Source organism: Anabrus simplex, chromosome 5 (genome assembly GCF_040414725.1).
Source record: "Anabrus simplex isolate iqAnaSimp1 chromosome 5, ASM4041472v1, whole genome shotgun sequence".
In the NCBI taxonomy this organism is placed as follows: domain Eukaryota; kingdom Metazoa; phylum Arthropoda; class Insecta; order Orthoptera; family Tettigoniidae; genus Anabrus; species Anabrus simplex.
The window spans coordinates 330,090,288-330,102,441 of NC_090269.1; the positions used below are offsets into that span (position 1 = coordinate 330,090,288).

At 41.4% G+C, this 12,154-nt stretch overlaps 1 protein-coding gene across 1 annotated transcript in view; it reads right to left on the reverse strand.

Moving 5' to 3' along the window:
* G6P (Glucose-6-Phosphatase) overlaps positions 1-11,869 on the reverse strand; it is a 90,356-nt gene extending 78,487 nt beyond the window's left edge. The window contains exons 1-2 of the mRNA XM_067148574.2: positions 11,525-11,869; positions 10,910-11,074 (exon numbers count right to left, since the gene is read on the reverse strand). Coding sequence (XP_067004675.2) covers positions 10,910-11,074; positions 11,525-11,586 — 227 coding nt within the window. The 5' untranslated portion in view covers positions 11,587-11,869. The remainder of the gene's footprint in view (positions 1-10,909; positions 11,075-11,524) is intronic.
* Positions 11,870-12,154: the final 285 nt, after the last annotated feature.

Genomic DNA, 12,154 nt, shown 5'->3' on the forward strand with positions numbered 1-12,154 from the left:
TTACCTGGCGTGGAAATGGGAAACCACGGAAAACCATCTTCAGGGCTGTCGACAGTGGGATGTGAACCCACTATCTCCCGAATACTGGATAATGGCCGCACTTACACGACTGCAGCTATTGAGCTCGGTCGCTTGCCTACCATCAGTCACAATCAGACACACACTCTCTACCTGACTTTTTACATCCTCAGAAAAACTGTTTTAGTGGTGTTCCCAACTGAAATGAACATAGGTCATTACAATGACGTCAGTAGGAATAGCGCGATTAAAAGCAATGCTTTCATATGAAATACTCGATGAAATGAAAAACCACACACATTCTCACTTTTAACGATCAGTACTACGCTGCCGATCTAACAGTCCAAAGTCCCTGAGGTGGAATGACTAAGCCGCAGACAGTCGTGATCCGTGAACACTCTGGGGCGGCTGTCGAATAGTCGAGAGTCCCAGGGCAAAAACTATGCCCGTTTACTAATCTGTTTCCTGGGAGTAGCCGATGAGTCGAAAAATCTCAATTCACTACACCGCTGGCGGAAACCCCCTCTTCACTGATAATTTGGAATAAAATGAATGTAGAATTTAATAAAAGTTAAGAGGAGGAAGGTTTCTTAAGAAACGACTCTTTTCAGGGTTGATTTTTTACTTATTTAGTGAACTGTAGTGCTACAATTTGGAATAGGCCTAAATTGTTATTCTAGACCAGGTCATACTACTGTTAATACTGCTACTACTAAACGTTTTCATTCCTCCCCTGAAGGGGGAGGTGGGCCTCTTAGACGGTTATGCCGTGTCTCAGGCCGGGAGATTTGTTACGGTGGAGGAGATATGCGGAGAAGGTGTGGGGGTGTGGGGGTGGACGGCCGTGGCCTATACTACGAACTGTCCCGGCATTCGCCTTAGTGCAGGAGAATGGAAAACCCAGGGCTAAAGCTATGCCCTTTTACTAAACTGTTTCCTAAGAGTACCCCCGATGAGTCGGAATATCTTAGTTCACTACGCTGACCGCGGAAAAATCTATCTGACTTGGAGGCAATTTTTACCTCCAAGCCAGAGGAGAATGAAAGTGAAGAGGATGAAGCTCTTTTTAAGAAACGACTCTTTTCAGGGTTGAACTTTGAGTTATTTAGTGAATTGTGGTGCTATAATTTTCCGGCCCCGTGGTGTAGGGGTAGCATGCCTGCTCTCGCCCGGAGGCCCTGGGTTCGATTCAGGGCCAGGTCAGGGATTTTTCTCTGGACCTGAGAGCTGTTTCGAGGTCCACTCAGCCTACGTGATCAGAATTGAGGAGCTATCTGACGGTGAGATGGCGGCCCCGGTCTCGAAAGCCAAGAATAACGGCCGAGAGGATGCGTCGTGCTGACCGCACGACCCCTCGTAATCTGTAGCCCTTCGGCAGGCCAAGGCCCTTTGAAGGATGTTACGTGCCGTGGGGTTTGGTTTGGTTTGGTTTGGGTGCTATAATTTGGAATATGCCTAAATTGTAATTCTAGATCAGGTTATACTACTACTACTATTACTACTACTAATACTACTAAGCCTCTGCCATAAGAGTGTACACTGCTCATTCAAAACAGCGCGACAGAGTAGGGATCGAATAGCTGGAAAACTATGATGAACCAGTGAATTACGTACCAGCAGTACGGTATCAGAAAATGAATGAACCAGAGGAATGCCATGCTAAAGAAGGAAGTTTTCTTACTCCCCAGTTATTTCCCGCCGATATTCAGTCAGGCTGTTATACCCGGTACGCAGCAGTAATCCCATCTATCGGAGTTGAGCGGCTGCATAAGAGAACATCGCCACGAACAATGGTCAGTGTAATGCTATTGTTGATCCATGTTATGCACTTTCTGTATTGTAGCCCTTCACTTTTATTCCGACTCTGACATACCACTCTTAATCATAGTCGGTACGGTAAAATTGAATAAAATGTAAATGGTCGAAAATTGTATTCTCTATAACTTTTCTTATGTAGTACTTTTCGATAGGACCAATAACATAGGTATTTCAAAATTAAAATTTAGGCGCCTTCCCCTAAGCTGCAATTTCATACAGGGCAAATAAAACTTTTGATAGCTTAGACTGTAGTTTCTTATTCCCCGACTCTATATACCGACTTTCACTAAATTCTGTTAACCCATTTTCTCGTGGCTTGGCAACAAAAATACAAATTCATGAATATCTGTGTTATCAAAGCCGGTACGGTAACAATGTATGATATAAATGATCGGAAATTGAATTCTATATAACGTTAGTTATGTAGTATTTATCAATAGACCACTAAAAATATAAATATTTGAGAATTAAATTTTAGGCCTTCCCCTAAACTACCATTTCACTCAGCGTGAGTAAAATAATTTATAGCCTAGATTGTAGCGGCTCATCCCCCGACTTCACATACCGATTTTCATTAAATTCTCGTCAGCCGTTTTCTCGTGATGCGTGTACATACATACAGACAGACAGACAGACAGACAGACAGACAGACAGACAGACAGACAGACAGACAGAAATTACGGAAAAAAAAAAGTGCATTTCCTTGTTACTATAGACATGACCGATACAGAAATACCATTCTTTTCAAATTCTGAGCAATGTACAGACAAAACTCTTACTTTATATATATAGATATACAGTGTCCAGTGTCTGTGTGCACAAATGATTAACACTTCATTCATTGCCATTGTTGAATTGGTTACGAATGTAGAGCATTATGGAAGAATAAATAAAATTCTTTATTGTCCATATACCCTCACATGGGGTTTTGTCATAAACTTATGATCCCATTCAAAAGTTGTTATATTTGAACCCCTCTATCAGTTACTTCAATTTCTACGCAACCTTTTGAATCACCAGCCTATAAAACATGGGATGACAAGTCACAAAATACATGATCTATTTAGTCATTCAGGCTCTTGTTATTATCAGTACATTACAGTACTGGTTTTGACCCTGTGTGTGGGTCATCTTCAGCTGCTGAAGAACCTTGATCTTTTTTAAACATATATACAAACATACATCATTAAAGACCATTATGCATTTCAGAATCCAGTCTGCAAACCTCTGTCTGCTAAGCATTGCCACAATCCTCTATTTGCAACTAGCGCTGTGGCCTTGTTTAGTTCTATACCTCTTATCTTTAAATCATTAGAAAGTGAGTCTAACCATCGTCGTCTTGGTCTCCCTCTACCTCTCTTACCCTCCACACCAGGGTCCATTATTCTCCTAGGTAACCTATCCTCCTTCATTTGCCTCACATGACCCCACAACTAAAGACGATTTATACGTACAGCTAAATCCACTGAGTTCATTCCTAACTTAGCCTTTATCTCCTCATTCCGAGTACCCTTCTGCTATTGTTCCTACCTGTTTGTACCAGCAATCATTCTTGCTACTTTCATGTCTGTTACTTCTAACTTATGAATAAGATATCCCGAGTCCACCCAGCTTTCGCTCTCGTAAAGCAAAGTTGGTCTGAAAACAGACCGATGTAAAGATACTTTTGACTGTGAGCTGACTTCCTTCTTACAGAATATTGCTGATCGCAACTGCGAGCTCACTGCATTAGCTTTACTGGACCTTGATTCAATCTCACTATCTTATCATCCTGGGAAACACACACCCTAAATACTTGAAATTATCTACCTGTTCCAGCTTTGTATCACCAATCTGACATTCAATTATCTTGTATTTCTTACCTACTGACATCAATTTAGTTTTGGTAAGGCTAATTTTCATAGCATACTCACTGCACCTATTTTCAAGTTGCATTATATTAGACTGCACGCTTATGGCACAATCATCCATTAAGACCACGTTGTCAGCATAGGCCAGACTGCTTACTACATTTCCACCTAACTGAATACCTCCCTGCCACTTTATACCTTTCAGTAGATGATCTATGTAAACTACAAAAAACAAAGGTGAAAGATTACAACCTTGTCTAATCCCTGTAAGTACCCTGAATCAAGAACTCATTCTACCATCAATTCTCACTGCAGCCCAATTGTCAACACAAAGGCCTTTGATTGATTTTAATAATCTACCCTTAATCCCATAGTCCACCAGTATGGTGAACATCTTTTCCCTCCGCACCCTGTCATATGCTTTCTCTAGATCTACGAAACATAAACACAACTGTCTATTCTTCTCGTAGCATTTTTCAGTTACCTGGCGCATACTGAAAATCTGACCATGACAGTCCCTCTGTGGTCTGAAACCACACTGGTTGTCATCCAACTTCCTCTCAACCACTGATCGCACCCACCCTTCCAAGATGACAGTGAATACTTTACCTGGTATACTAATCAATGGGATAGGCTTGATAGCTGTTGCAATCCTTCCTGTTCCCTTGCTTATAGATAGGTGCATTTAATACTGCTTTTGTCCAATCTGAAAGTACCAAACCAACACTCCATGCTAATCTTGCTACTCTATGAAGCCATTTAATCCCTACATTCCCACTATACTTCATCATTTCAGATCTAATTTCATCTATTCCTGCTGCTTTTTGACAATGGAGTTTATTTACCATCATTTCAAATTCCTCAAGCGTAATTTCACCAACATCATTTTCCTCCTCACCATGAGCTCCATTGTTTGTAACACCACCATGAGGATTTCCTTTTACGTTTACCTCTCCAGTGATTCCCTGGGATCTATTATGATTTCACCTGATTTACCCAAAACACTGTTCATTTCCTTTTTCCCTCCCTTCCTAAGATTCATTATTACTGTCCAGTAAGGCTTCCCTGCTGCTTGACCTAGCCTTTCCAGGTTATTACCAAAATCTTCCCATGACCTCTTTCTGGATTCAACAACTATATGTTTCACTCTGTTTCTTTCACCTATGTACAATTTCCTGTCTGCATCAGCCCTTGTTTGGAGCCATTTCTGATAAGCCTTCTTTTTACGTTTAAAAGCTGCTCTCACTTCATCACTGCACCAAGATGTTTGCTTTTCCCCATCTTTACACATAGTTGTTCCTAGGCATTCCCTAGCCGTTTTTACTATAGCATCCCTGTATGTCACCCATTCTCTTTCTATATCCTGAACCTGCCTACTGTCCACTATTCAGAACTTCTCACTAATTATATCCATGTATAATCACAGGAATAGAACCAGCTTTTGGGTGGTTAGGCCATGTGCATTATGCAGAGTTTCGTCCAGACGTGCCATTTGGACTCATCAGCTGGAATGGCACGCCCCTCCAGGACTCTGCTTAGCAGTGGCAGACCAAACTGTGTGGCCCCGCCGTGTTAGCAAATCAAGTTTGCTAACCTGCTAAAGGAGAAATGATTTCTCCGATTAAAAAATGCTCCCCCATTGGAGATACAATATCAAAAAAGGCTTTCACAGCCGCAGATCTTATAATCACCCAAAAGCTGATTCTATTCCTGTGAATAGACCGTGAAAGCCTTTTTTGATATATCCATGTACTTCTGTCTAATTTCCTCGTCCTGGAGATTTTCTACCCTTATTCATTTGCAAACAGATTTCACTTTCTCTACCTTAGGCCTAGAGATACTTAGTCCACTACAGATCAGATAGTGGTCTGTATCATCGAAAAATCGCCAAAAAACCTGTACATTTCTAACAGATTTCCTGAATTTGAAGTTGGTTAAAATATAGACTATTATGGATCTGGTACCAATATCCCCCCATGTGTAGCAGTGAACAGTCTTATGATTGAAGAATGTATTTGTAACTGCTAAACCCATACTAGCACAGAAGTCCAGCAAACACTTCCCATTCCTATTAGCTTCCATATTTTCCCCACATTTACCAATCACCATTTTGTATCCTTCAGTTCTATTTCCAACTCTTGCACTGAAATCACCCATTAGCACTATCCTATCCTTGCTGTTGACCCTGACTATGATGTCACTCAATGCTTCATAAAACTTTTCAATATCATTCTCATCTGCACCCTCACATGGTGAATACACTGAGACAATTTTTGTCCTAATTCCTCCAACTGCCAAATCTACCCACATGATTCACTCGTTTACGTGCCTAACAGAAACTATGTTGCGTGCAATAGTATTCCTGATGAACAGCCCTACCCCAGACTCTGCCCTTCCCTTTTTTAACACCCGCCAGGTACACTTTATAATCTCTACCTCATTATCTCCCCTTACCTGAATATCACTTACTCCTAGCATATCCAGATGCATCCTCTTTGCTGACTCAACCAGTTCTACTTCCTTCCGTAAGCCCCATTAATACTGATAGCTCTCCATCAAATTCCATTTAGTTTACCAAGTTGTTTCCAAAGAGTCTCCCGCCTGTCAAATGGGAGTGGGACTCTGTTACTCCCATAGGTCTGAGGCTTGCTTAAAATGTTCAGAGCTTGGTAAATTCATGAAGCAGGATGCTACACTACTGCACATAGTCCAAGTGAGGATCTCTCCTCTAACGAGTTACAGACCACCGGTGGGTTGTATAGCCCTAGCCACCTGAGCACAAGGAGGGTGATGACTCAGAATATGTCCGACGTGCCCACTCCCATTTCGTAGCAATTGGCATCCCGACTCTCAGGACCACTTACTAGGTCACTCAGCCGTTGCCCATGTTTCACAAACTAGGACGTGACTACAGTAACCCACACCATGAACTTATAACAAAATAACATATAATCTCCTCTCTCTTCCTCATTATCTCCCCTTACCTGAATATCACTTACACCTAGCACATCCAGATGCATCCTCTTTGCTGACAGCCAGTTCTACTTTCTTTCTTCCATAAGCCCCATTAATATTGATAGCTCCCCATCTAATTGCATTTCGTTCGCCAAGTTGTTTCCAAGGAGTCCTCACCTGTCAAATGGGAGTGGGACTCCGTTACTCCCAAAGGTCCACAGCTTGCTTAAAATGTTCTGAACTTGGTAATTAACTACTTATTCTAATTTTAGATGACTAATTCTAAGTTATGTAGGTGGATCAAAAGGTTAGTTGCACTAACATGCCGCAGCAGCCCGCTGTGTGTCACGAATGTGGGCACAGCGGAGAAAGGGACAGACACTGCCCACGCGTCTGTTAGGCAGGTCGCTGTGGTGTCTCGTCTAGTACTGTGTGAATAGCGACCAAATGCAATGGCGCATCAACTGGACGTTAACTCCAAATATGAGGTGCGTGCGACAATCCGATGGGCCAAAAGTAAGAACTGCACGGACATACATCGTGAAATTAGTGCTGTGTATGGAGAGCGGGTCATTTCCCGGCAGGGTATCGTAAAGTGGTGTCAGCAATTTGAAGCCGGACGCACGGATATCAGGAACAACCATCGCGAAGGCAGGCCCACAACATCCAGGACCTGTGCAAAGGTCAACAGTGTGAATGCGATCATTAGACAGAACCGGTGAATTAAACTGAGAGAAATCACGACGTAGCTGAACATGTCGTATGGAGGTGTGTTCACCATTGTTCACGAGGACCTTGGATATCGTAAGCTGTGTCAAAGATGGGTCCCACGTCTTCTCACCGATGAACACAACGAACAACGTTTCCAATCCTCCCTGGTATTTTTGAAACGTTATGCCGCAGACGGCAATGGGTTTCTGCGGCGAATCGTCACAGGTGGCGAAACGTGGGTCCACCACTTCACCCCCGAAACGCAGAGAACATCAATGGAATGGGTGCACCCCTCACCACCACAACGAAAGAAGGCCAATGTTCAACCTTCAACCAGTAAGGTTATGGCGACAAGTGTTCTTTGACATGGAGGGTTTGCTGCACATAGAATTCGTGCCGAAAGGAACGACGATCAACGTGGCGACGTATTGTCAAACATTGCACCGGTTGCGTAAAGCGATTAAAGAGAAGCGCCGGGTGAAATTGAGTGCCGGTGTGATTTTGTTGCAGAATAACGCAACACCTCACAAGGCCCGCCAAATGAGAGAACTGCTGCAGCGTTTCAAGTGGGAGGTCTGGCAACATCCACCCTACAGTCCCGACCTAGCGCCATGTGACTTTCATCTGTTCGTAAGCTCCAAACAGAGCTCGGTGGTCGATGTTTCCAGACCAATGAGGAGGTGAAGGCTGCTGTCTCCAAGTGGTTGCAGAACGCTGGAGGAAATTTCTATGCATCTGGCATCGACACGTTTGTTGTGCGTTCACAGAAATGTTTGGAGTCTCTTGGAAACTATGTGGAAAAGTGACGTTACAGTGTATGTAGTTATAGTCATGTTGCTGTTGTATAGGTGGTGTAATAAATGGCCATAACTGGGAAGTGCAACTTATTTTTCGATCTGCCCTCGTATATTGATACATTGTAGTGTTTAAATGTGCTTGGATGAGAAAGTCTAAAATTGTTTAACAGTTCATTATGATGTCACTGACCTTAATGTTCAATCTCTCACACACACACACACACACACACACACACTCTTTTGAATTACTTGTGATCATTGGAATTATCAATACAGGACATGAAGCTAATAGCTTAGGATAATTTCAATAGTTACTTTGTTTTATGAATATTAAAGTATACTTTTATATTATACATGTTCAGTGTCAACTGTTCAAGACCAGGCATGTCAAACAGTGCCCGCAGTGAGACACTGCACGGCCTAGAAATGACCTTGTCACATGCGGGCAGAATTTTTACTCTCTAGAAGGGAGGGAGGGAAGTTGAACTGACAGTACATTTGCTCACAGTAAATCAGATCTTATGTCATGTGAAACAAAAGGATGATGCAAGACGAGATTGGTAAGAGGAAAAGTTATGGTAGGTTTGATCCGGAATGGTTGCACTAGTGTGTAAAAAGCATGGTGTCTGCAAGAGCTTTAATATTAGATGTCATTATGATCTGTATCATCCTCGTCAGTACAGTGGTATTACTGGTGATGAGAGGCTAATATTAATAGTGGAACTATGAAGTACTTTGAAAGCTGTAAGCATACAGTACTTAAGTGATGTGTTTTAAAAACTAGTTTATTAGGAGAACATGAAACAGTAATGTTCCAAATATCGGCTTTCCTTACATTCAAATGTCGGTTAGCTCAAACTGTCCCAGAAAATTGCAGTGAATAGCCATCCCTTTAAAGTCGGCGAGTTTATTAAAGAGTGTATTGTGGCTGCAGTACAAATATTGTCACCTAGTGATGTAGAAAGGTATAAATCAATCTGCTTATCACAAAATACCATTGCTATGAGAATTCAAGAGCTTGCAGATGATACATCATTTCAGCTTAGAAATGTTAGCAAGAAATATGTAACATTTTCATTAGTGGTTGATGAGTGTACAGATGTTGCAGATATTGCGCAGTTGGCTGTACACATCTGTGGTGTAGACACTTCTTTGGCAATAATGGAGTAGTTATTATATTTGATTCTTCTAAAAACCATCACAACTGGTGAAGACATATTCAATGCTACTGTGCAGTCTGTAAAGGAGCTTGGCTTATCATGGGATAAACTTATATCGGCAGCGGCAGACGGATAGGAACAAGATCTGATTATGTTGGCAGACAACTCCAAAATGCAATCAGAACGCAATTGCTGGGTTATTGCCATTCATTGCTTAATTCACCAAGAGGCTCTCTGCATAAAATCGGTGAATGAATCATGTGATGAACACGGTAATAAAACTTGCGAACTGCATTAGAAGTCATGGACTGTCATATCGGCAGTGTATTAACCTTCCAAAGATGTATGAATGTGAACAGTATCCCATACTACTCCGAAGTACGGTGGTTAAGCATGGAAAATATCTCTTCAAGGATTTTTTGAATTGCAAGACCATATTGCTAATTTTGTAGATTAGATGGGCAAGGAATTACCCCAACTCCATGATGTTAAGTAGATTAGCGACTCAGCATTTTTAGTGGATATCACCGAAAGTTGCAGCTCTTTCCTTGTACCGTAGTGTTCAGCCAGAACATGTGCCTCAGAATTTATCATTGGATCTTATAGAGTTTATGATGTGTGGCTGAAGCAAGAGCACAAAGAAAGGGAAATTATTGACTTTTACTGAACACTTCCCATTACGCTTTCCACAACTCCAAAAGTTTGCACCAGAAATCCTGTCAATCTTTGGAAGTACTTACAGATGTGAACAGTTCTTTTCCAGAATGAAGATCAACAAATCTTGATTCCAATCTTGGCTAACAGACATACATCTCAATGCAGTAATGAAAGTAGTGTCTGCCAGCACCATCAAGCCTAACTTTGACCGAATTATTGCCTGCAAACGTCTATAGGGCTCAGAAAATCAGTGAAAATAAATGGATCGCTTTTAGGCAACATATTTTTGTTATTTTTCAGAGGAAGCAAAACCACAATGCCCAGGATGTAGACAAGTGCTCATCCGAAGGCTTTTAAGTTATTTCATCACGCCTTTGTTTTGTCAACTAGACTCTTAATTTTTGAATCTTGTATCTTGAACATGTCAGAATTTGATTCTTCATTTAATATTTCGTTAATGTGTGTGGTATTTATGTAGCCTACAATTCTGTTGTCTTTGTATATATATACTGAAGAACGTGTTTATTATTAATCCATGTAAATTAACAACTTATGGTGCCTTATTAATGACATTGGTGAAGGACAGCTCTCATTTAGAGGTAGCGCACTTCGTTCGCATTGAAGGAAGAAATACAGTGCAACCCTAAAGAATCTCCTTTGAATTTCCCCGCTCGAATCAGCGTGGGCCAGCCGAGACCGCACGGGAGTAAAGGCACCTTGCACGCAGCTCACCTGGCGAGCACTTGACCTTGACATGCCTGGTTTAAGACAATAAGGCTTCTAATCCACAAAAGCACACACAAAAATGTTTCCCTCTTAAGACTAAAGAATGATAGCACTCGGAAGTTAAGCTTTAAAGATGTCAAGTCAAACTACTACTTAGAAGTAAAAAACAAATACAATTATTATTTTTTGTAAAAGCAATTTATGAAATAAATCTTACCATTTTAACAGAGTGTTTGACCATTCAGCAAGAATTGAAACAACAAGAATATCTGCAGCAAGGGTTGTGTTCAGACTAGCAGCAAGAGGGAATAAAATTGTAAATGCATACAATGGGTCTGACACCTGAGTTACGGTGAAGAAGAAGTTATCACTGTTAGGAAATCTGCAATAAAATAAATGCGTATGTAAATAAATAAAATTAAGTAAAATACAACGAACAGTAATATATGAATGCAGCCCTTCTCTATCCCATATAATTTCAATCTACTTTTGACAGATTTTATTTATTTGGTTTAGGCCTATGACTTAGTACGGTATCGGGAGTATCCGAGCATATGTCGGGCTCGCCTGATACACAATTCCAATATATAATAAATAACAATGAGTAACACAGAATTGCAGCTGGACAATGAAATCAAAACAATACAAATTATTTTTACTCTATATCGCCTTTAATTCTTCGATGCATAACTAGGCCTAAATAAGTAAAATTAAGTAAAAGATAAAGAACAGCAACGTATGAATACAGTACTTATTTTTTTATACAAACTCCATTGCGTAAATGACATTTCTCACATAACCTCAATAAGGAACAAACTTTGGAATAACTTACGTGTTTTGAAGCGTTTTGATGCCTGAAGCACCATACTTATACAACCCTTCTGTCACAGTCATGCTTGCTACTTATCAATGAAGAACACAAAATTACATCAGCTGACTGCACATCACCGGCTCATCCACTCACTACGATATCTGTGTTGTGCCAGGTCAGTTCAACTGTCAAATACAATAACAGATTTCATATAACCCCTTGTTTTGACTTCTAACTCTTCGCACCCAATGAAAGAAAAGAATATCATTATCATCTTTGCGGTTAAGACCTTCTTTACGCACGCCTTTATCTCAACATCATCGCCAAGACACACTCCATTCCCACTCGTTCAAGTGGCGCCTAAACACGCATGTATCACCTTGGTGTCATGCAAAATACCAGGGCGGCTGCGTCAAGGCTGCAATGCAGTAGTGCTGGGAGAGGAGGCAGTCCTCCGAGTGATTGAATCGGTTGTAGCAAGTGAAGCGCTCTACCGGTATTCTCCGGTACTACTGCGGAGAATTGCGGAGGTATACGGAGGGTGGCGGAGGAAACGGAGCGAACGTGCTCTGCTCATTCAGACAAAACACTCCTTCCTCTCAGTTGGTGCCTGTGACGGGTGAACTTTCTGGCACCGTTACCTTCACTGTA